Consider the following 25102-nt stretch of genomic DNA (forward strand, 5'->3'; position numbering starts at 1 on the left):
AGGGGAACAGTCCCAACCTCTCCAATTTATCTTTGTTCATCCCTGGAACCATTCTTGTAAATCTCTTCTGAACTCTCTCCAGTGTGTTCACAACCTTCCGATAGTACAATACAATATTCTAGGTGACCACATTGGTAGTGAGGAATTGCCATGATTTTGCAGTTAGGGTCTCTTCTGAATCAAACTGGTGAACTGCGTAAGCAAATGGGCGGCTTCAGACATGCAACTTGCTGGTTTTGGGCCACAGGAATCTCTACAGTTACTCCTCAAGGGAGTTGCAAGACTGGTAGCTGAAGAATGCCTACCTGTAGGACACTGTTTTTCAAGGCCCAGTGGAGCACTCTAGTTCCACAAAAAGTAAACTAAAATATTTTCAGCAAGTCTGCCAGCTTCTAATGGATGTGTTGTGTGCATATGTCCGAAGTGAGAACTAGTTCCATCTGGTGAAGGCAAAATAATGTTTTTAATTTAAAATTTTTTTTAACTAATTAGTATTTTAAATCAACAAGACTTCAGTACTGTTTGCAGGATGTTTTCTGAAACAGATTCCAATACAGAAAATAAATTGGAGACCATAAACCATGGTAATTGCTTAATTTCCAGTTTCAAATAGAATACTTTAAATGGTGACTGCAACCCTGTGCCATTTCTTGCTCCCAAAATAAAGTCTTAGATTGCAGAGTATTGCTCACTGAATTGCCAAGAGCCCAGGACAATTGATCTATTAACAATCTTCCAGTGTATTGTAAGTTTTCTTGGATTTTATTCTCAATGAGACCAGCACTTGCTTGCAGAGATAGAGCCATCTGAGTATAAATAATAAGGTAGTTTTCCATGCCCATCAACATATTCTCCAAACTTCTTTGGAGTACATGGGGAATTTATTTAAGTGTGTAGCCTCTTTAATTATTTTGCTCATGTATGGTAACATAAGGAGGCTGACTGCACATGGACATTTTGGGTGGTGACACAGCTTAGGGGGAAATTTGATGCCAGCACAATATCCCTGTGTTTAGCTGTGCTGGTTTCCAAGTGTATGCTGCATATAGTGAGTTATTGTCTGATTTTTTTTTAATATACAGAAGAGAGAAGAAAGATGCAGAGTTGGGGGGTGTCTCTTGTGGAACAAGAATTTGTGGGTTTCCTCCGGGTGCTCCGGTTCCCTCCCACAAGATGTGCTTTTTAGGTGAAATGGACATTCTGAATTCTCCCTTGGTGTACCCGAACAGGTGCCAGAATGTGGTGACTGGGGTATTTTCACAGGAGGAAATTGACAGATTTTTAATTAGTAATGGGTTGAAGGGTTATGGAGAACAGGCAGGAAAGTGGAGTTGAGGCCAAGAGGAGATCCGCCATGATTGGATTGAATCGCAGACTGGGCTTAAGGACTGAATTGCCTACTCCTGCTCTTAGTTTTTATATATTGTTTTGAAAATATGGTTTGCAGTCTTGGCAGTGAAATAGTTGGGTACAATGGGGAATGCAGGCAGATGCCATTGAGAAGGGTTTGAGCTAAGTGGAGAAGAAGCACAGATGGACACTTTTGGGTTGGGTGGGACATGAACTTAAGGCATGACAACTTTTGTTTCTATTATACATGAGGGTACGATGTGAAAGATAACGGTTGTGTTATTTATTAGCAGTTGGGAACCGTTCTGTAGCTTCAGAGCATCGGAATTCAGACTTGTATGTGAGAATTCAGGTTAAGTTTAGAGTTCTAATCAAATTGTCCCTTCTTTTTGTTATACTTTGTTCCCATGCGCCATCACTGGGTAACTATATATGATGGGGATAAACTGGTATGATTAAAGTAATAATCAAATTCCATAATTCCGTCTTTTGTACATTTCGTCAATATTCAACAACTTTTTTCTTTGGTTGCAGGCAAGCCATTTATGATGCATTTGACCGCTTTCTTCAGAAGTACTCCATCCAGAATTGAGTCTCTGATGCCAGGATGATTTTATTCCTTTGGTAATGTGATTTCCCCCCCCCCCCCCCCCCCCCCCCCCTCCATTTACATCTGACAGCACCACGGCTGGTCCAAATTATTGCTGCAAGCAAAATAATCGTACAAGCAACTTTGTACTGAAGAATGAGAACTTGATTGTCCTGTACTGGTTGAAAGTGACTTAGTAATACAGTAACAAAAAATGCGCTGTACACTAACAAATTATTAGTCTGACATTTCAAAATGTATTGAAAATGACTAACACTATTATGTCGACATAAGTGGTGCAACCAAGATTTTCTTCGCAGCATTAACAATCTACTTGATTAATAGTTTTAAAATTTTCAGTACTAAACTTGGATATATTGGAGTGTGCTTAATTTTGTTGAGTTGATGAAATGCAGGGAAGACCTGACAGATTGCATTTTACAATAATAAATGCAAGTCATTAGAAACTGAATGTGTGTACTACATATTAAAATTGACTTGAACAAATGTAATGTAAATCTGCACAAGACCATATAAAAAGGGGAAAGCTGGTGCTATGCTGTGCTTTATAGTGCCTACAAAATTTAGAAACCATGATCCTGGTGTAACAAGGTGACATTTTTTATTTAATGAAGTAAATACAAGTGCTGTCTACCGGAAATAAAAACTGAAAATAACATTGACATTTTAATTCTAATTTGTTAATTGTGCTTTGCTGAATGTGCACTGGAATTCAGATCACACTATAACCTTGTCTCTTAAACTTTGGATGTATGTGTGAAAACCATGATTTTTAGTTTAGCATAGTTTGCATGGAGAACTTTTGTAATGGAAAATCGATGAGGTAGCTTAATGATATCTGGGAATTTAAATTTAAATATTTATAATTTTCATTGAAACTCCTGAAAGATGGACTGCTTAAGAGAAATTTACAACTCTTCTCTCAAGTGCAACACGGTTGGAGTTTCATAGGTTGTACCATTGAGCAAAGATGAAAAGGATGCTTTTTAAAAGCCCAGAACACAAAGTAATCAATCAAGCCTTCTCTGAACCCACTCTTTCCCTTCTCCCCCCCCCCCCCCCCCCCCACACACACACACACACACAATATGTATCTTCAAACCTTTAGTCTGCTTTTGATGCAGGGAATCCAAAACTCTCTAACCTGTCTTTTTAAGACTTGTGCACACTGCAGCAGAAAAATCTCTCCCAATGATGGTATTAATGTGACTGAATTTTAGAATTAGTATTATTACTACACCAATTATGACACACATCTAGAACTTAAAAGCTTCAACAACTGCTGTTGTATTGGTTGGTTTACAAAACATTTCCTCAGAATATATATTCTGATCATGTTCTTTAAAGCTGAATATTTGAAGCCAAAACTTTAAGTGCAATTGTCCAATGTAAGACTGAACTATTTACTAAGTCCGAGATATAATCAGAAATTGTTCTTAATCCCGAATACCATTTCAGGAAATATTTCTACATTTACAATTGCCAATTTGAAAGTTTAATATGTTTCATATTTCCAAAGCTGGTTATTAGCAGGCTGGCACCAGACATTCTGCGTAGTGCTCCTGATATAAGGACAAGGAGTTCTGTGACAATGACATGAATGGAGACAGTTATTGGGTAATGCATTTCCATTGTAGTGTTTCTGCAAAGTTCCTGACTGTACCCCCCCCCCAAAACCAATTCCTCCCTATGCTTTGTAAATGATCAGTGGCTAAACAGAATTAATAATGCTTCTTGCATGATATTTTTATATTTGCCCTCAGTTTAAATTCACTGTAATCAAAGAATATCAAAATTATGTAAATGTTTTTCCTTAAATTCTGATTTTTATTTCCCATTTAGATTATGCTGGGATTTTAATTAATAGGATCCTTAGTGAGACTTTAATTGCTACTGGAATTTTGTTCCATAACACAGTTGGGGCCTTGGGCTGAACCAGGAAATGTAAAATGTTTGCAACTCGTGTTCTGCTCCATAGTGCAGGCTTCCCATCTTGGTAATGTAACAGGACTAGTAATCCAGAGGCCCAGGCTAATCGTGACATGGGTTCAAATCCCACCATGGAAGCTATTGGAATTTAAATTCAATTAATTGGGGGGGTAATATGGAATTGAAAGTTGTCATGAAGATTGAAACCCATCTGATTCACCAATGTCCTTTCGGGAAGGAAATCTGCCATCTTTACCTGGTCTGGGTGTGGCTCCAGAACCACAGCAATGTGGTTGACTCTTATCTACCCTCTGAAATGGCCTAAGAGCTCAAAAGGCAATTTGGGATGGGTAACAAATGCTGGCCTTGCCAATACTGCCCACACCCATGAAAGAATTTTTAAAATATATATATCTAATGCATTCCTCGCTGGCCTTCCTATCTTAACCCTCCACAACTACTAACTCCTGCAAAATACCCTCGCCTGCACTCTGTGGGGTTGTTGAACTTCCAGTGATCCCCATGCCCAGCACATTGATTTCAATAATTTTAGTCCTTGGTTTAGGATTCCTTAATGGAATTGTCCCAGCTTTTCTGTAATAAGCTCCATCTCTGCTTTCACCACCCCCCCCCCCCCCAAACCAAACCTGTGTACCACCCAAGCTGCATCCCTGGCCCCATTCTAGCCGACATTTTAAATTGTTCCCTCTCTTTCAAAGCAGCCATCATCTTTCTGAAAAAAATACTCCGCCTCTGACGTTTCAAAATACTCCATCATATGGAACCTCATTATCCTTCTTCTGCACTTGTCAGCTTCCAAGTCAAAAACAGAAAATACTAGACAATCTCAGCAGGTCTGATAGCATCGGTGGAGAGAAAGGGAGCTAAGGTTTTGAGTCTAGATGACACTCTGACCTGCTGAGATTGTGCAGAATTTTCTGTTTTTGATTCAGATTCCATCATCTGCAGTAATTTGCATTTCTCAAGTTCCAGATCTGTGCCCATCTTTCTGGCTATTCCAATTTGAATCTTTGCGATCAAATTACTCCCCAATCCATGACACCTAACGGGACGGCACAGTGGTTAGCACTACTGCCTCGCAGTTCCAGGGTCCCGGGTTCAATTCCGGCCTCTGATGGCTGTCTGTGTGGAGTTTGCACTTTCTCCTCGTGTTTTGTGGGTTTTCTCCGGATGCTCTAGTTTCCTCCCACAGTCCAAAGATGTGCAGGTTAGGTAGATTGGTCATGCTAAAATTGCCCATTAGTGTCCAGGTTGGGTGGGGTTACTGGTGCAGACTCGATGGGCCAAATAGCCTCCTTCTGCACTGTAAATTCTATGAATCTATGAACCTAACACTAATCAAAGTCCCAAATGACACTCCCTGTGGTCATCAGTGCAATATCCTGTCCTCTCTAGAAAACTTTGGGACAGACGTCCACACCATCTTCGTAGTAAAGGACAGCTGCTTTGAGAAACACTGGGAGAAAAGAACTACTATGAAGATGCAGGGTGCTTGTAAGAGTTAATTTTCTGATCAAAAGAAAGTGAACAGAAACAACAGGGCATTTGGAGATTTAAGGAACATGGAGTTGCCAGGGGGTGCATTGGATCTGCATGATTAAAGTTGAGTGGAATGACTGTCGAAAGACACTGGAAGCGTTGTCCCATTGGACAGTCAAGAGTAACATTGGATTTGTTCTTGCAATGTTGCATATCTGTAGAAGTGCAGTGCACAGTAAAAGAGGTTGTAAGATGTATCTTAATTGTGTTGTTTGATGTTTTCTTTAAGTCAATGCATTGTTTGGCTATTAAGTAGTGCTTAATTCATGTTGATTTATTTTGTTTGTTACATAAAAGTTTTAAAATAATAAATTTTGTCCGTTTTCCATTTGGCAAGATTTTAATTTTTATTGGTCTCTAGGGGATTGTTGTCCTCCCAGTTTACCACCACAGCTCTCACTGTTCACTATTTCTTTACTCGATGCAAAATGGTTTAAGAAACCTTATCACACATGCAGTGTTGAGAAATGCATGTCATTTTTTGAATTGTTATATTGTGTCACAAGTCTATGTTATTCTAAGTCTGAATAAAGATTGTAGACTTCCAGTTAACACAAATACTTTATTCAGAGGGTTCTGTTTCCAGAGCTCAACTAGATGTAATACAGTCAAGAGGTGTCATCAGTGAAACTAAGGTCAACTGCCTATGCTGAGCTGTTTGTGAGCTACTGCTCACTAGCCCTGTGTTTCTAAAAGAGGCGGATCCTCCCTTGGGTCGGACCCTTTATACCCATCTCTGATGCTGCCCTCTAGTGATGCTGTGGCTGTTACATCTGTGCTGTAGTGCATGCGCAGATGTACAGGGGGAGAAGAAAAACTGATTCTTATGTTGGGTTGAAGGTCCCTTTTAAGTACTCCATTTCTCCTGGAGATGATTTCTGGTAAAGTGCCTTGCTTCCAGCAACTGATCAAATTGCCATGTTGCCTGGGAGGTAAAGAATAGAAAAATGGTCAACAAGAGGTTAAGTATGGGGGGAGAGAGAATGTAGATTGTGTGTGTGGCTCTAATCTCAAATAGAATTTTCATTGTTAGAACCCACTTGCTACAGGGGAGAAAAATATCTCTTTCAAGAAGAGTTCAGTTGAAGATCTATGTGCTGGTTAAAAAGGTGCAGAAATATTTTTATAAATGAAGGAACTGACACAATTGAATTTAAAAGGATAGCCAGGCTGAGAAGAAAAAGTGAGTTTAAGAGAAAGACTCCAAAATTTAAAAAAGCACAAAACCAGGGGAGTTCTAACCTGAGGGGGCTACTTTTAGATGCTAGTGTCACCTAGTTGAATTGGGAGTCTACAACTGTGGGATGGTTGGAAGAGATTTGAAGGGACAACCTGATGGTAGTAATCAGAAAGCCCAAGAAGTGTCAGCCCTTATACAAATCTTTGTAGTGATTTATCTTCCAATTTCTTACCTTCCAATTTCTTATAAGTATCTGACTTGAGTTATGGAGGATGCAAGTCAAATGAGTATAAAAGGAAAGCTAAATTTTAAGTTTGGTTTGGAGTACAAGTCACTGTCCATTGTACAGTTGTAAATATAATCAGCGTAATTGACTATTTAAAGTAGTGTAGTTATTAGTATTCATATTGATTTTAGAGTAATTAAATTATTTTGTTTAAACTGAGTTTTGTGGCTTCATTCTTTTATAAATACCTAGCCTTTGGATTCTTAAAAAAAAATTTGAAAATATTACTTTCAAGATCATAAAACTTAAGTCTATTTACTAGGAAATATAGGATCATCAAAAGAGTGAAAGGAGAAATTAGCATTTTTTGCACTTGATTATTGTGGCATAGATTATGCCATCACATCAATGGTAAAAGTAAAACCTGTAATAATTCTGAAAAGTAAATAGATAATAAAAGGTAATGGCAAGACCTGGGAATAGGCTTGGATTTTCCTCTGGACCCAAGCTGGAAACCCGATGTTAAACTATGCTCAAATTTACTGCCAATTTCACAGGGGCTCCAATTAAAATTGTGTACGTTAACATGAATGTTGGAATCCCAAGGACTGTACATTATCTGTTATTTATGTATCCTTGAGGTATGAAAATAACAATTCATTTAACCGTCATTCAGGTACTCCATATGTGAGAACCATAGAATCCCTAGAGCGCAGAGGGGCCATTTCTATCAGGTCTGCACCAACCCTCTGAAAGAGAACCCTCCCTCAATCCATTCCCACGCCCTATCCCTGTACCCCACCTAATCTGCACATTCCTGGACACTAAAGGGCAATTTAACATGGCCAATCCACCAAACCTGTACATTTTTGGATTAAAGGAGGAAATTGGAGCACCAGGAGGCACCCACACAGACACAGGGAGAAAGTGCAAACTCCACAGTCACCCAAGGCCGAAATTGAACCCGGGTCCTTGATGCTGTGAGGCAGCAGTGCTAACTATGTCATAACTAACTTGTGCCACCATGCTGCCCTGGTAATTGCTGCTGAATTGAAGAAATATTTTTAATGAATTACACTCATAAAACACACATTTATACAGTATAAAAATACATTCAAAAGAAATGAAAAATACAGTGCAGTTCTGAACAACTTTGGACATTTTATTACATTAAAGGTCATAATGTGTTTTGCAGGAGCATTAAAAAGCAAATTTAGACACCGAGCCCTCTAAAGCAATATTAGGTTTTAAGGTGTGTCTTTAAGGAAGGAATTTCAGAACTTGGCACAGGCAGTTGAAGGCACAGCCACCAATGGTGAACCAATTTGAGAAAGGTCAGGCCATATCCTGGAGGGCTGAGAGATTGGAGGATATAAGGACAATGCTATAGAGGAATTTGAAAACCAGGTTTAGAATTTTTAACACTCGTTCCTGGTCAAACAACATAATGCAAGTCTGTGAGCATAGGTGAACAGAACTTGGTGCAAGTAAGATGATTGCCCCTGGACAAGAGCAATTAGAGGAAACCTCGGTGCAACAGCAATAAAGTACATTCAGGCGCTTTATAAACACAGTAAAATGTCCCATGATACATACAAAGAAAATAGACCATTCATCCCTTTTGAGCCTGTTCATTATCATAGCTGATCTTCATGTTCAATACCCTGATACTGCCTCGCCCCCCCCCCCCCCCCCCCCCCCTCCCCATATCCCTTTAGCCCTGAGCTGTATCTAATTCCTTCTTGAAATTACACATTTTGCCCTCAACTACATTCTGCAGTACTGAATTCCACAGATTTACCACTCTGGGTGAAGAAAATTCTCCTTACCTCTGTCCTTAAAGGTTTACCACTTATCCTCAAACTATGACCCTGTATTTCTGGATGCTTCATAGGAGTGTGATGCTATATACTGATGACACCACACAGAAATCCCAGACATAAGTTTGCTTGCAGCAGCTTGTATATCAGTAATCTTGGGCCTGTGAGGAATTTGGACTGACAATCAGCATCAGGAAGACCAGGATTATTTCCAGGACATAAAGACTTCTCCTTCCACCAACATTGCCAAATCTCACTCTGAATGGCATTAAGTTTCACACACCTTGGATCAACAAGCTTTTTAAAAATTTGTTTATGGGATGGGGCATCGCAGGCTGTGCCAGCATTTATTGCCCATTGCTAATTGCCCTCGAGGGGGCAGTTAAGAGTCGACTACATTACCTGGAGTCACATGTAGGACAGACTAGGTAAGAATATCAGATTTCCTTCCCTAAAGGACATTAGTGAAAGTCAAAGTTTTTGGAGCAACATCAAACTAACTGAGAATATAAAGCTCTGTGTATACCAGGCTTGTGTTCTCAGCATTCATTTACAGTGGCAAAGTATGGACAACCACTTCCACTACCTCGGTGAATATTGGGCATCAGGTGTTCATGCCTTCATACACATAGGTAATTGTGCAGGTCTGGTCAGGATGGATCACCAGCTTCAGAGCAGACTTGACCTGAATGACAATAGTAAGAATATTATAGTCCAGATGGTCTGCAAATTTCAGTTTTCCTCTCTTGTCCCTCTTCTCGTGGATTCTGACATGCTGCCTACTAGAAGTATTTTTTCTGCACTCCTAGCAGGTCTGTGCCGACCCAGTCCCACAAGAATCCAACATAAGACCATAAGACATAGGAGTAGAATTAGGCCACTCAGCCCATTGAGTCTGCTCTGCCATTCAATCTCTGCTGATATTGTTCTCATTTCCATTCTCCTGCCTTCTCATAACCCCAGATTCCCTTATTACTCAACATAATTCGGTAAACCATTGCTTCCAGGAATCTCAACTCTTCTGGCAGGGTCGGCGATTGCTGAATCACAGAATTGTTATGGCTCAGAAGGCCATTTTCCCATTGTGTCTGCACCAGCTCTCCAAACGAGCATCACTGCTTAGTGCCAATCCTGTACGCCCTGAACATTGTGTTTCTATTCATCTAAATAATCATCTAATGCCCTCTTGAATGCCTCGAGTGGCTGGTATTTGTCGATTTCCTACCAAAAAGCAAGGCCTGAAAGGTGGCACTGCCGAGTGGATTGGGCACGCGCCCGTCTCAGCACCTCAAAATGGACACGCACTCATTCCGGCGGCACCCTCCTTTGAAAAGGAAGGCGACGCGCGGAGCTGGCCGATTGGGAGGAGGAGTAGAGAGCGTGTACGTGCTTACGTCATCACGTCCTGACCCGTCCCTGGGAATGGCCGCGCGCGGGGTGGGGAGGGCGTGGTTTTTTAAAAAATCTGCGGAAGGCCAGCAGTGCGCAGGCGCAGCGCCAAGCCGTTGACGAACATGGAGTGGGGAACGCATATGTCAACCTGAGCGGATGGCAGCGTGGCGGCCGGGCGGAGCAGTAAGTGGGAAAGGAGGGCAAAGAGTCTGGGGGCGCCGCTCGGAGAATTAAGAAGAGAGGCTGGGGGCGCCGCTCGGAGAATTAAGAGGAGAGGCTGGGCGGTCTCTGTGGGCCGGCGCAGGGGGGAGGAGGCTAGCTAGCGTGGAACCACGTTTGTTGCAGTGCTCGAGTTCCGAAAGAAGGGAGAGCGATTGCCAACCCCCCACACACACCGCAGCCCCCACCCCGGCCGCCCAGTCCACCATATTGTGTTGGTGCCGGCTGGGATTTCTCCCGGTTCCTGCTTTCAATTCGCAACGCCGCTCCTTTCTGGGCCAGTTGGATTTTCCACCCTCAGGGCGCTCCTTTCCTTCTCCTACCCCTCCCGAGGAAATTCCGCGGAGACATGCCAACCTAAAAAGAGAAAATACGTTTTTCCCTCTCGGGGATTATATTTTTTTCCAAAGCGACTTGCGAGCGATGCTGAGGGAAGGTAAGGGGGAGAGGTAGGAGGGGGACGTTGCTCTTCATGTTGATGGGCTGCTGTGTGGCATTGAATTGACCCCTCGGCGGCCGCGCTCCCCAGCTGACCGTTATAGAACTCCCGGGTTCAAATTTCTCACTTTCTTTTTGCTGTGGGATAAAATGTAAACTTTTCCACGGGATCCAATATTTTTTTTTTGTTGGTGGGGGCAGAAAGAATAAACAAACAATAAACAAGGCCTGTTTCCACAGTAACAGCGGGCTGTCGTAACAATGGTGTGAAGCCAGGCGGCCCTAGGCCGGGGACAGAGCTTCCCGAAGCCCCGAGGAGGAGAGAGAGGGGGGCAACCCTTCCCGAGGCCCCGGGGAAAGGGGGCTGGAGTAGAAGTCACGAAGCCCCCCCCCCCCCCCGGGCCCCTCCCTTCCCGAAGTCCCGGGGAAAAGGGAGGGGGGTCTGGGGTAGAAGTCGCGAAGCCCCGGGGAAAGGGGGACTTGGGAAGAAATTACGAATCCCCCAGGGAGGGACAGGGCCGTGGACCGGCGGAGAGCTCCAAGTCTGGACACGTCAGTATGAAACATTCACACGTGGTGACCGAGAGCCGGCGAGAGCGCTTTCAGCAGCTGATCTCACCCCAAAGCTGAGCAACAGGACGCGTAGTAATCATAGCGTCTAGACCGAAAGAACGCGTACATTTGTTACCTTCAACTACATAAACTGCAACACCCCCCCCCCCCCCCCTTAAGTAACATTAGAGCAGCTGTTTGAGTTGCACACCAGACTGACACTGTGTTTATTCCCTTTTTATTCGATATTTCTTTTGCTTTCACCCCTCTCCATTTTTAAAATCGCCTTAACTTAACCCTTGTTGGGGAGGGGGTTTTGTGGAGGTGGAAAGAATCATTCGCTGCCTCTGTTTGTCATCCCAGTGGGGATTTTAAAGAAGTGAGAGAGCACCTGTTTTTAATTGCCCATCTTGTATTTTGATTTGACAGTAAATCGTGAATATTTTAACGCAAGTCATTAGAGAGGGGAAGAGAGCAGAGGTGAATTTGGAGGGCGGCCCAGCCGTGCAACGCATGATGGCCACCGAGGTTGAGTCCCCCATGCTTCAGCCCACGGCTCACGACACATCTCTTGAGCCCTCGGGTAGCAGCGGAGACAGCTCTCAAGATGAGCCAGTGACCCGCGGCCGCGCCACATTGTCGTCGGCTTCGGGAGGAGACGAGGAGGAGGCGGGCAGCGGCCTATCGGCGAGGTTGGAGTCCCAGGCCGGAGGCCGAGACCAGTCCGAGCAGCGAAGCGGCGAACTGGAGGTCGGGACCGACCCCGAGAATAAGGAAAACGACCAGAGACAGGGGGATTCAGCTGAGAAGTCGCAGAAAAAATTTACGGAGGCGCCTCCTCCTAAAATCAACCCCTGGACCAAGAAAAAAAACATGGTCACTGCCAACAGCGTGAATGTCAGCAACCAGGAGACAGGTTTGTGCACGGGTCTATTTAAAATCTGACGAGTTAATTTGAAAGGAAGTGACAGTCAAGTGGCAACAACCTTTAATTTCTAATCATCTGTAGTTTGCTACTTAAACCTCACGATGTTGTGATGTACTAATACTTTGGGAGGACATCGGCGTTTTATTAAAAACAAAATCAGTGGCATGCATCCATTTTAAAACGAGATTTCAGCAATTTCTTGATCCGACTTGGAATTTAAAATTGCGTGGGCTATTTATATTTCAGTTTGGTGAGGTAACTGATAATTGAATTAGTTTATAGCCCACGTGTCTGTAAAAGAGTGCCAGTTCTTATCTGTATACGGTCCATATTTTCATGTTGCCATATTGGTAAGTGTCATTCATCCATTTTGTTTACATAAATGGACATCAGGTTAAGCAAATCTGTAAGAGGTGTGGCCTGTTTACAGTAGCCAGTCTGTCGTGAAATCTATCCAGAATTAGTTATTTTTAGATGAAGGAACTGCTCTGCAGCCTTGCCGAGGTTTTCAGTATAGTTGCTGGCAAGGACCATCAGTCGCGAAAGTGCCAATCTGTTCCTGGGAATTTAATCGCATTTATTTTTGTTTGACATAACAACGTTTTTGATCATTTTCACGATGCAATTCGCTCTTTGCCGTGAGCAACTTTGTCAACAGTTTACACATATATCAACAGTTTTAAAACGTTTTCTAGTATTGGATTGATTGCAAATTCTAATAACCGAGACAACAAAGATCAAAGCAGCTTTACCCACAATCCAACTGGTAGAAAACGTGGTTGTTTTACTATGAACCATATTTTCCCATATATGTGGCTTGTAAAATGTTATAAATTTGTGGATTTGAGTTTGATTTCTCTCCCTCGCGTAGTTTAAATTTCGTGGGGAAGGCCGCAAATGGTCGAATCTGCTGATGGAAGCACGTTCACGATTACAGTGCAATTTGAACGGTCCCTCCCTCCCTCAGTCTAGCACGTGTAGTGCGACTTTATGCAGGCAGTGTTTCATGGGAGAAAATTAGGTTTTTATCGTGTTGAAGTGGAATAGAACCAACTGTGCCGGATGACGGAAACTAATATTTTACATGTTAGTAGGCATACATTTAAAACCCGGCTTGCTTCTGTCCAGCTGTTAGTGGCAGCAATGTCTGTACCAAATATTAGTGTCTTTTGAAGATTATTATGACTCGTATACTTTTTAGTGTTTGAATATATTGTTTAGCGAATTCTTATCACATTATTGAATAAATGGTGAGAAGTTACTGAAAATGTTCAATGACATAATTAAATTGAATTGACGTAACATCGTTTGATTACTGAGGAATTCTGGTAACAGCCATTTTTTTGTGGCAGTGCAAAGAAAGTTGGATTTGCTACTGGAGGCATTGGTGGCCATATGTGTGGTATGCCTTTTCTCAACGAAATATTGTCCTTCCCATATCTCTTATGGCATTAACCATTTGCTGGTATATTGTTATGTTGTTTCTGACTCATCGATCAATAAGAGTCTTCGGGTGCAAGTAATAATATGATAGGCATTGCAGCTAAGCCTTTTGGGTATGAAATCTTTGTTTTTCTAACCTTGTTTTGGGCAAGTTAACATTTTTTTTTTTTAGTCTGCTCCAAAATCGTTAGGCTGCAAAGGCACGTTTCCTATTTCAGGCTAGCATCCCACCACCAGTGACCATAAATGTCAGAATCTTCCCTTTTTGATCTATATTTTGTTATATATCAGCCATTTCCTGTTTGAAATTAATACTATGTTAACTAGCATTTGAAAATGAAATGAAAATCGCTTATTGTCACGAGTAGGCTTCAATGAAGTTACTGTGAAAAGTCCCTAGTCGCCACATTCCGGCGCCTGTCCGGGGAGGCTGGTACGGGAATCGAACCGTGCTGCTGGCCTGCTTGGTCTGCTTTATAAGCCAGCGATTTAGCCTTGTGAGCTAAACCAGCCCCATTTGTGGCCTTTAGTATATGAACTAAAATGTATTATGTTTCTTGTAATGTATTTACTTGCAAATGTCAGTTGGCTAGTATTCTCAACTGCCCCTTTCCCCTGTTCCATCGACCTTCCCCTCCAACAAGTGTAACGACTTTATGGACTTCTTTGACACTTTGGGGAAATCAGATCAGTTGCCTCTGCCATGTCCTCACTTGCTAGCGTCCTTGGCTGCACTTCCTTTAACCCTGAACTCACATCTTACTTTAGTTTACCTCCTATCTCCTCTTTGAGATCACCGTGACTATGAGAGCCACCTCCTGCTCCCTCAATTCTACTCCCACCAAATTGTTATTTGCCCAAGTTTCCCCCACCCCAATATTAGCTGATATTGTCAACAGTCCTCTCCCTTCAGTTATCATTCCTTCAAATCTGCCATCATTACCTCTTCTCATTTTAAAAAATAAATGTAGAGTACCCAATTCATTTTTCCAATTAAGGGGCAATTTAGCGTGGTCAATCCGCCCACTCTGCACATCTTTGGGTTGTGGGGGTGAAACCCACGCAGACACAGGGAGAATGTGCAAACTCCCCACGGACAGTGACCCGGGGCCGGGATTAGAACCCAGGTCCTCGGTGCCCTAGGCAACAATGCTAACCACTGTGCCACCGTGCTGCCCTACCTCCTCTCATTAAAAAGCCAACCCTTCATCCTTCTGTCCTTGCAAGCTACCAGCCCATCACCAACTTCCCTTGCCTCTCCAAATTCCTTGATCATGTTCTCACCTCCCAAATCGATTCCCATATTTCCATATTTGAATTCTTCCAATTAGATTTCTGCCCTGGCCACACTGTTGAAATGAATTTTATATGATACCGTGTAACTAGGGTAATAAACCTTCCCTCCTTGTCCTTCGCACCCTGTCTGCAGCCTTTGACATGGTTGACCACACACCCTCCTCCAGTGCCTTTGCATCGTCATCCAGCTGCTCTAATGTGATTCCACTTTTATCTAGTTGTAGTCATGATGTGGAGATGCCAGTGTTGGGCTGGGCACAGTAATAAGTCTTCCATCACCAGGTTAAAGTCCGACACTCATCTGATGAAGGAGCTGTGCTCCGAAAGCTAGTGATTCCAAATAAAACTGTTGGACTTTAACCTGGTGTTGTAAGACTTACTGTATGTAGTTGTAGACAAAGAGACACGTGCTGTGTCTTCTCTTCCTGTCCTGCAACATTACCTTCATTATCCACCAAGGATTAACCTGTGGCTCCCTCCCATTTCTATCTCCCTGGAGACATCATCCAAAGGCATGACAGTTTTCATATGTACACTGACAGCACCCAGCTTTACTTCGCACCAACTTTCTTGCCTCCTCTATTGTTCGTAATCAGAAGCTTATGCAATACTGAAAGAGCAAAAATTTCCTTCAATTAAATATTCGGAGGACTGGAGCCTCTGTTCTCGGCCCATATTCCAAATTACGTTTCTTAACTTCATCCCTCTCCCTTACAACAGTGCCATTAAGCCAGTCTGTTTATAGCTTTAGTGGCATATATGCTTCTGATGGGCAGCACTGTGGCGCAGGGGGTTAGCTCTGCTGCCTCACACGCCGAGGTCCCAGGTTCGGTCCCGGCTCTGGGTCACTGTCCATGTGTAGTTTGCACATTCTCCCCATGCTTGCGTGGGTTTGCCCCCACAACCCAAAGATGTGCAGGCTAGGTGGATTGGCCACGCTAAATTGCCCCTTAATTGGAAAAATGAATTGCGTACGCTAAATTTATAATAAAAATATTTGCATCTGACCTCATTCGTGCCAGCTTTAAGACTGCCTATTTCCACCTCTGTAATATCACTGAACCTCATCTCAATCTCAGCTCATTTGCTGTTGAAAACCTTCATCCATATCTTTGTTATCCACAAGCTAAACTACTGCAATGCACCCCTGACTAGTCTTCAACATTCTACCCTGTAAACCTGAGGTCATCCAAACCTTTGCTTGTGTTTTAACTTGCAGCAAGTCCCTTTCCCTTATCACCCCAGTGATTGCTGACATATGTTGGCCCCTGGACAAGCAATGACTTGATTCAAAAAGTCTCATCCTTGTTTGCAAATCCCTCCATGACATTGCCCCTCCCTATCTCTATACTTTCCTCTGATCAACAGTCCTCATGAGATACCTGCATTCTTCTAATTCTGACTTCTGCACAATCCCAATCATACATGCTCCACCATTGCTGGCCGTGTCTTCAGTTGCTTAGATCCCAAGCTCTGGAAACCCCTCCAACACTTCTCCGCGTCTGTACTCACTTGCCTTCTTTGAGGCAATTTTGAAACCCCATCTCTTTGATCAATCCATTGGCCATTCTACCTAATGTTATTGTACGTGACTCCTGTGAAGTGCCGTGGGATATTTTCATTGTTTAAAAGGTTATAGGAAAATATAATTCGTTGTGCCACTTCCACGGCCCTCAAATGCAAAATGGCTGCTTGACAAGCTACCAGACCATGTTGGCATTGGTAGAACTGTACCCCAGAAGATAATTAATGCCTTTAGAAGAAGAAATGAAAAAATTGGCAGAAAGTGGAGGGGGATGTGACAGTGTTCCATATGTAACCTAAACACATAGTGGTGAAAGATATTTGTTTGGGCTAAGACTTGTTATGCCATGGGATGGAATTTGATTGGACTGGAGATTAAAATTTCTCCATCACTTTATTTTAAAAATTTATTTTTCTTCCCCCCACTCTTTAGGTCTCCCTGCACCACCCCCCTGCCGAGAGGGCGGGCAGGTGACCTGCTCCCAGGCCTCTGCCAAAGCTGCTCTAACCAGTTGCTAGGAGGTGTGCAAGAGCATCCCAGGGTGAGTTGCCCTAAGCTTTTATTTTTTCCCCCTTGTTGTTGGGAATTGGCTAACATTTGCTATGCCTTCAAACCCACCCTCTTTGTTGCCACCCCCCCACAGTTCAATATTTCCACACACAAATTGGAGTTTAACAACAACTTATATTAATAAAGCCTCTTTAATATAATAAGTCATCCAAAGGTCTTCACACATTATATTTTTAAAAGACACCAGGCCACATAAGAAGATATGGGTGTAAGTGACCAAAACTTTGGTCAGAGGTAGATTTCAAGGCCCGTATTGGGGCAGGAATTCAAGGTAAGAGAAGCTCAGTTTATGGGAAGGAGTTACCAGAACTTAGGACCTAGGCAGTTGGAGGCACTAACACCACTGGTGTAGCAATTAAAATATGTGATGCTTAGAGACCAAAATTCAATGCTTAACCTGGAGCCAATGTAGATCAGTGAGCATAAGGGTGATGGGTGAATGGGACGTTGTGACTTGGGACATGCGCAGTGGAATTGGTTGACCTCCTGGTGCTGGTTGGCTAAAAGATGGCAGACTGACCAACTGGGTGAAAAGAACAATTCAGTCTAGAGGTCACAAATGCATGTCATTTTTGGGCAACAGTTGGAGCTGTTATGGATGTGGAAAATGGTAGTCTTGTTCCTCGTGCTGGTTTATGGTTTTAATGCTCATTTTGGATCAAATATGACACTGAGGTTGTGAACCTTTTAAGAACAAAACTGTAGGACTATTGGAGGCATGAACATATGGTATACCAATTATGAATTTGGTTGATATTTCAACATAAATGCATAAGTGGTTCATAGTTGAATTGCCTAATATCTTATTTTGTATTTGGAACAAAAGCACTTTTCTGCAATTACAATATAATTAAAGTACAATTCAACTTTGTTTCTGTAGCTTTTAAAAAAGGTTTTGTATAGGCCCATGCATGCTGGCCAACTTTGTGTATCATCCAAGGGTTTGTTCATCTCGATTTCAACAGTGAATGTTAGAGGCAGTTGACAACAGAGATTATCACATTAAGTTGGATCCTACTCTTGCCCAACAAACACTTGTACATTATCCAGCAATGAAGAAATAATCACCAGCTGTGTTTTGTTTTCCCTGCCCATTCTATGGTCCAGGCACACCAAAACTAATTATATCTCAAATGTTCTAATTGAGGTCAGCAAAGGGAAATCAAACCGAGGATGTTTCTGGTCTGCGCAACTCAGTACTGTACTGGGTATTTATTCCCTTTATCCGTTTGGCCAGCAGTGGAGTTGATATAGAAGTTTAACATTTGCTGCAGATATTATGGTCAGTGCTGACTGGATATATATCAGGAAATGTTGACTTGTCAAAAAGATAACTACTGTTGTGTCCAATCAAGTTTTAACAAACTTAATTCCAGACAAGTTGTTTCTGAGAACTCTATGATCTGAAGGATCAATTTAATTAATATCAATCTGAATTGCTCTGGATGTCCAAAGTGACTCCTATGTTCCTGCAGAGTGCAGTTTTGGATTTTTATAATGTGAAATATATGTAAAGCCAACCATATTGATATTATTGTAGCACTAAATCCTCGTGCGGAATATTGAAGGAATTTTGGTTCCTACACTTCTGTTCTTGTTCAGGGGTTCCAAGACACATTTTTCTGCTCTGGTTTGTCTTCTAAGGTGCCTCACAGGAGCATTGCCAAACAAAGTGCTCCTGGAAAGTCACCTAAGAATAAGTGTTTGCAAGGGTAAAAGGGAAAGTGTGGCTTCTTGCCTCATGTTTTAGAACTCTTCCAGTTCTAAACTGCAGCTGCACTTTTTGTTTCCTGAAAACAATCCCTGTTGTTTCTAATGTGTGGTATGAACAGATGTGAGGTTTTGTTTAGTCATCCTAGATAGAGACCCGAGGCCCAAATTTTTATCAACATTGTGCTTGATTTTTGGTTTTTTTTTTACTATATATTTGGATGTGTAGACTAATTGGATTGAAATAATTGTGAGAATGTAATATTCTGCAGCTCAATTATTTTAAATAAGGCATGGTCCTTTTGACACTGTTCATGTATTTTTTTGGGGAAATCTTTTTATTGGCTTTTCTCATTTATGAACAGTTGTTACTTATATACATTACATTTTTCTTGCCCGGGCTAATTTGCTTTATTACAGAGGTTTGTTTTGTCCTTCATTTGACTAACTACGTACATTTTGCTTCCCCATGTGTAGCTCTGGCTGCTCCGATACCCTGAAGATTGTCACTATTGGCTTCACTCTCACTTCCACAACCTTGGACATTGCCTTGGAGAAGGCTGTCCAGAACCCAGCAAGCTTGGGGCAAGCCCAAAACATGTGGGTGTGGTTGGCCAGGTCTCTCTGGCACCGTTCACATTTGTCCTCCACCTCCGGGAAGAACCTGCTCATTCGGTTTCTGGTCAGGTGCGCTCTGTGCACCACCTTGAGCTGCATCAGGCTTCGCCTTGCGCAGGAGGAGGTGGAGTTCACCCTGCTCAGTGCTTCGCTCCAGAGTCCCCATCCTACCTCTGTCCCCAGTTCGTCCTCTATTTTTGTCTGGTCCCGTCCAGTGGTGTTTGGGCTCCATCCAGTAACTGTCCGTATATTTTCCCACATAGCCGCCCCCCTTCTCGCTGCTTGTGCCTATCAGGTCCTCTAGTAGTGTGCTTTCTGGAACCCCGAGGTATCCTACTGTCTCTTTGCGGAGGAAGTGGTTTCTCACTCTGCTCCCTGCCTGCCGAGGCCTATGTCTGTACTGCTTCACTATCTCACCCCCTCCTTCCTTCCTGTCCTCCCGTGCTGGCCCTCCTCGCTAGTATGGTGTCCCTCCTCCCAGTTCTGGCCCTGTTTAACCTTTCTCCTACTGGCCCTTGTTTCTCCCTCCTGGTTGCTTTCCTCACCCTCATTTCACTCGCTCCACTGCCTCCGTTCCCCCCCCTCCCCCCCTTGCATTGAGAGAGGAGTCAAGTTCTGAAACAAGACAGCACAGTCCCGCACAAGGCATAACTCACATGCACAGTTCATGAGTCCATTGTCGTTGTTTGCGGTCTGTCCTCCGCTCTTTGTTCTTCCTTTCCCTTCCTTTTCCATCCGCATGTCTTTCATTGCGGTTGCGTGTGCTCCTCCCCCAGCTTGTTCGTTCTAACAAACTCATGAGCCGCCGCTGGGGTGTCAAAATACAGCTCTTTCCCCTCCAATGTTACCCAGAGTTTGGCTGAGAATAACATCCCAAATTTAGCCTTGCTTTTATGCAGTGCTGATTTTGCCTTGTTGAATTCAGCCCTTTTTTTGGCTAGGTCCGCCCTGATGTCCTGATACACCCTTATGGTCTTCCCTTCCCACGTGCTCTGTTTCGGTTGCCGGGCCCACTTTAGGATTCTCTCCCGGTTTTGGAACCAGTGCAGCTTCGCAATTATTGCTCTGGGCTGGTCCCCGGTTTTGGACTTGGGTTGGTGCGACCTGTGCACCCTGTCTATTTCCAGTGGGTTTGGGAATACCTTCTTTCCAACTAGCTTGCCCATCATTTGGGTGATGTAGCCTGTTGGGTCTCTGCCCTCTATCCCCTCTGGCAGACCCACTATTTTAATGTTCTGCTGTCTGGACCTATTTTCCTGGTCCTCCACTTTCGCTCTTCGGCTCCCCTGGGCCGTTACTAACCTTTTAACCTCGGCTTCTTGGGTTATCAACCTGTCGCTCTGGTCCGAGGTGGCCCTCTCCAACTCCAGAATCTTTTTTTCCTGCACCTTCACTTCCCTTTCCAGGCCTTTGATGGTCTGCTGCATTTTGTGCATCGTCTCCTTCATCATTGCTTGGAGCTCTGACTAGAGCGCCTCCTTTATGCTGGTCCCTGCGTCCTGCACACCCGCCGCTGCTTCGTCCGCCATCGTTTTCCCTTTCAGGCTCGCCTGTACCTCCGTCTCGTCTTGTGGCCGCCTGCCTGCGCGTCCACTGCTCATGCGCTTTACCGTCGCTGCTGCTGCTTGCGTCTCGTTGTCCCTTCACCTTGGTGGTTTTCTCTCCTCCAGCCATCTGTCTCTCTTTCCCCACTGCTGTTCCTTACGCTGGGGTTGCTCTCACTTCCCCCGCTCCTCTGCTTTCGCTGGGTCTGCCTCGGGCTTCGGGATTCCCTTTTTTTGTTGGGGACGGGGTTTGTGGTTGGTTGCCTTCCTCACTTTTCTCTCTTCCCTTGTTTCTTTATTTATTTACTTACTTTTATTTTTCCTCGTTCTCTTGTGGGGGGGGGGGAGATCGCAGTCTTGCGCTCTTGGACGCTAGTTCTGTTTGGGGCGCAACTCTCCTCGGCCGCTTCTGAGTCTCTGGCTCCGGTTCCTCCCGCACCTTTAAAAAAAAAATATTCTGCGGCTCCTCTCGCACACTTATTTCTCAGCTTACCGTCGGTTCTGTCCCTTGCGGCTTTATTCCCCCTGTTCGTACCTTTGGGGGGGGGGGGGGGGGGGGGGGAATAAAAATACCCCCGGGACTAAGCAAACAAAACAAAAAAATACCTTAAAAATTTAGTCCATTAGCGGGAGCTGCCCCGTGCACGTCTTCCCCCTACAGAGCTCTACCGGAAGTCCTTGTTCATGTATTTTAACCCTATACCGTGTGAGAATAATCGTAATTGATGATTCCGAATCACTTGTGATTTTGTTACAGCAGCTTATCGCTAACCTTTGTACTCTAATGTGACTGTGTACTTGGAGGAGCCATTTTGTGTGTTTGTGACAAGTAGAATCTTAACTGACTCTAAGCGGAATTTGCTTTATTTAATAGGTGTAAAAGTCCATGGTTCACACAAAAAGATCATCTGAAGTTAATCAGTGTGCTTGTTCCTGGTGAAATTGAGGTTGCACATTTTATACTGAGCTTTAATCATTAAATGTAGATCAGTTACTTGTGATGCAAACACCAAATAATTTTCTATGCCACTTAAAGTTTATCAAGTGTTCTCATTATTATTGAGGTCCCATGGCTTCATTAATGAATTAGCTATACGGTCTGTACTTTATGTGGAGACTCAATTCCCGCACTTCATATCTCGCCTGCATTTTTTTGAAGAAAATGAGATGTAAAATGGAGAATTAAATTTGCCCCATGAAATTAAAAGTATAGGCACCAAAGCATACATGACGATATCTTTCCTATTCATGTATACCTTCCTTTTAACCTGCTTTATGACAAGGTTGTGACATAACCTCTTCATAATTTAAACAGAATACAGGGCAAGATCAAATATACTAAAAGATAAACCATAATAGCATGTACATTTTTTATTTGTTATCGACAGTTTAGAGAAGTTTTCAAATTCATACTGAAAAATAGTATGAGTAGATGTAAGCACTAGTATTGTTTGTATTACACCAAGGGTGGCATGGTGGTGCAGTGGTTAACACTGCTGCCTCACAGCACCGAGTACCCGGGTTCAATCCTGGCCCCGAGTCACTGTGTGGAGTTTGTACATTCTCCCCGCCACTGTGAGGGTCTCACCCCCATAACCCAAAGATGTGCAGGGTAGGTGGATTGGCCACACTAAATTGACCCTTAATTGGAAAAAAATAATTGGTTACACTTTAAAAAAAATAAAATAAAATAGTTTGTACAGTACCTAAAACTGAGGAGTATCTTTTTCTGAGGAGTCTCTGGAATCCTTCCTCAAAAGGCAGAGTCTTTGAAAGTTTTTACGGCTGAGCTAGATAGATTCCTGAATAACAAGGGGGGGTGAAAGGTTATCGAGGAGAATAGCAATGTGAGGTTGAAGTTACGATCAGATCAGCCATGATCTTATTGAATGACGGAGCAGGCTTATGCTCATAATTTGTATGTTTCAAAAATCTATTTAAATCCATCATATTAATTTTAGCAAAAAAAGAGCAATTAAAACAAAAATACTGGCATTCATGCTTGCCCATATAGTACGGGTACAATATTGCTAAAGGGTGTTATTCCACGGAAGACTGAAGTTCCTACTAGTGCAGGAATATATTGGGGTTGGTTTAGCACAGTGGGCTAAACAGCTGGCTTGTTATGCAGAAACCATGCCAGCACGGGTTCAATTCCCGTACTGGCCTCCCCGAACAGGCGTCGGAATGTGGCGACTAGGGGCTTTTCACAGTAACTTAATTGAAGCCTACTTGTTACAATAAGCGATTATTATTATATTCAAGTTTTTTTTTATACCCCATGCATGAGATTTGTTTTTTTTTAAAAAAGGCGTTTTGTGTGTCTAAATTTGTGAATGCTAAGATCTGATTTTAAATTTTATCTAAAGGTGCTGGGAATTATTCTTTCTAAACCCGTAGGCCCATAACATTCAAATAGGACAAATCAGCCAGAAAGAAACTTCAGTGCAAATAGAACTGAATTATGTGACCATCTCCGTGGACCAGATAATCAAGGTACATGGGGAGCCAAAGTTATACAAGACAGAATTTGAATAGTTCTGATCTAGTTGCCTGTCGAATTTTCATCTTTGTACTTATGCAATCCCGATGATTTGGGTCGCAGTAAATCTCACTGCCATTACTTGGTTGTGGAGAAATTGCAATTGTGTGCACACGTGTTTTTTTAAAAACACACGGTTTTATAATATTGTAAACAGTGGTAAATTGATTTGTTTTAATGACTCCTGGTTTAATCGCTGAGAGTTCCAAAGTTTGCTGTGATTATGGAGAATTTATAACAGGAAATTTGTTCATCACTTGAGTCAATCTAGGTTTGTTTCATTTATATTTTAACAATGAACTGCCATTCCTTTTCCTCCTATTAAATGTGCTGTCTTTTTTTTTTGTTGTAATCCTGTGCCAAGTCTGTAGGAGAATCGACTAAGAAGATACTCTTGTGAGCTAACTTTAACCTTGCACCACTACCCAAAATTGAGCAGATACAAAAAGTTTACTTTTGCATTTTGAAAATATAGCTGAAATGGAAAATCACTCCATAATTGACGGAACGTTAATATAAAACACTCTGGTGCCTTGTGAATTATTGTATTATTACAAGATTTTGCTAAGGAAACAATATTTTTTTGTCACTTGATTCATTCTGTACTTTCCAACTCCACAGTGTCTGATAGCAAAAACTCTGCATGTTTCAGTCAATTCCTCCCTTAACCATTTTCCTGCTGCTTGTTTTTACACCTCCCCTCATGTAAAGTCATTGAATCTAAAATCCCAATGAACTTCTGACTTGTAAGCTTCCACCCATGTTTTATGGTTTCATTGTTTGTGGGAGTCTCAGAAGTAATATTGGGGTTCCTTTGTTGTAATTGCTTAAGGATTTGCAATGAAGCCTCCACTAAACCTATTCCAAAATAAATTCCCATCTTCAATATAATCTCCATTGCTAACTACTTTAAAGTAGGTACTGGTTTGTTTTCCCTCACTGCATTGCCTTAAGTGCAAAATTGATTGCAGTACTATAGAATTTTCAACATAGTTAATTGCCAATTAAGTTCATTTAGTAATTTGTATTCTTCCCATTCTATTGTGTTGATTGCGCATGGCAGAGCACTGTTGCAGCAACAGTTTGTATTTAAACTTTTGTATTGTGAAATCCCTGCCCTCTGTTTTGGAATGTAAAAATCTTTCACAAAGAAATGACTTTGGTATCGGCAGTTTTTAATAAGTACTCTTAAACTGAGAACAGTGGAAAAATGTACCTGTATGTTTACAATTCAGTACATTTTTTGTATGAATGCTGATTTTAAAAATGAGATCTAATGTTCATTAGGGTCAAGTAAATATTATTTTGACCTTAACTTTCTGACTTCCATAGCAGTTGAAGCTAAGCCTCAACAAGTTACATTTATTTGAAATATTTGTATGCATTTTTAAGTAGTATGCAATTTTGATCTTGCTCTATCAACATTTTTTTTTCAGCTGTGGCATCGGGGCCCAAATTAGAATCCATAGAATCCCTACCGTGTCGAGGCCATTCGGCCCATCGAGTGACCACTGACCATCCGAAAGAGCATTCTACATAGGCCCACTCCCCGCCCTACCCCCCATAGCCCCACGCATTGATCGTGGCCAATCCAACTAACTGAACACCGTTGGACTCTGGGAGGAAACTAGAGCACTGGGGAGAACATGT

At 42.6% G+C, this 25102-nt stretch overlaps 2 protein-coding genes and 1 long non-coding RNA gene across 13 annotated transcripts in view; 2 read left to right on the forward strand and 1 right to left on the reverse strand.

The window, feature by feature from the left end:
* The window catches only part of abhd18 (abhydrolase domain containing 18), a 116739-nt gene extending 110741 nt beyond the window's left edge, over positions 1-5998 (forward strand). For all 5 annotated transcript variants that reach the window (XM_038792419.1, XM_038792418.1, XM_038792417.1 and 2 more), the window contains one exon: positions 1885-5998. In XM_038792419.1, coding sequence (XP_038648347.1) covers positions 1885-1942 — 58 coding nt within the window. In that variant the 3' untranslated portion in view covers positions 1943-5998. The remainder of the gene's footprint in view (positions 1-1884) is intronic.
* The window catches only part of LOC119963380, a 58453-nt gene extending 48464 nt beyond the window's left edge, over positions 1-9989 (reverse strand). For both annotated transcript variants that reach the window (XR_005460085.1, XR_005460086.1), the window contains exon 1: positions 9901-9989. This is a non-coding gene — a long non-coding RNA (uncharacterized LOC119963380). The remainder of the gene's footprint in view (positions 1-9900) is intronic.
* A 145-nt stretch (positions 9990-10134) lies between these two features.
* LOC119963381 (la-related protein 1B-like) overlaps positions 10135-25102 on the forward strand; it is a 153271-nt gene continuing 138303 nt past the window's right edge. For 3 of the 6 annotated variants that reach the window (XR_005460087.1, XR_005460088.1, XM_038792423.1), the window contains exons 1-2: positions 10135-10250; positions 11706-12192. Coding sequence is in view for 2 of the 6 variants with exons in the window: in XM_038792423.1 (XP_038648351.1) it covers positions 11790-12192 (403 nt within the window). In the remaining 4 variants the exon portion in view is untranslated. Of the gene's footprint in view, positions 10251-10379; positions 10723-11705; positions 12193-16900; positions 17010-23310; positions 23407-25102 lie in introns of those variants that run through there. The other 3 variants (XM_038792426.1, XM_038792424.1, XM_038792425.1) reach the window with 3 other exon arrangements.

The sequence above is a fragment of the Scyliorhinus canicula genome, chromosome 3 (genome assembly GCF_902713615.1).
Source record: "Scyliorhinus canicula chromosome 3, sScyCan1.1, whole genome shotgun sequence".
Lineage (NCBI taxonomy): Eukaryota > Metazoa > Chordata > Chondrichthyes > Carcharhiniformes > Scyliorhinidae > Scyliorhinus > Scyliorhinus canicula.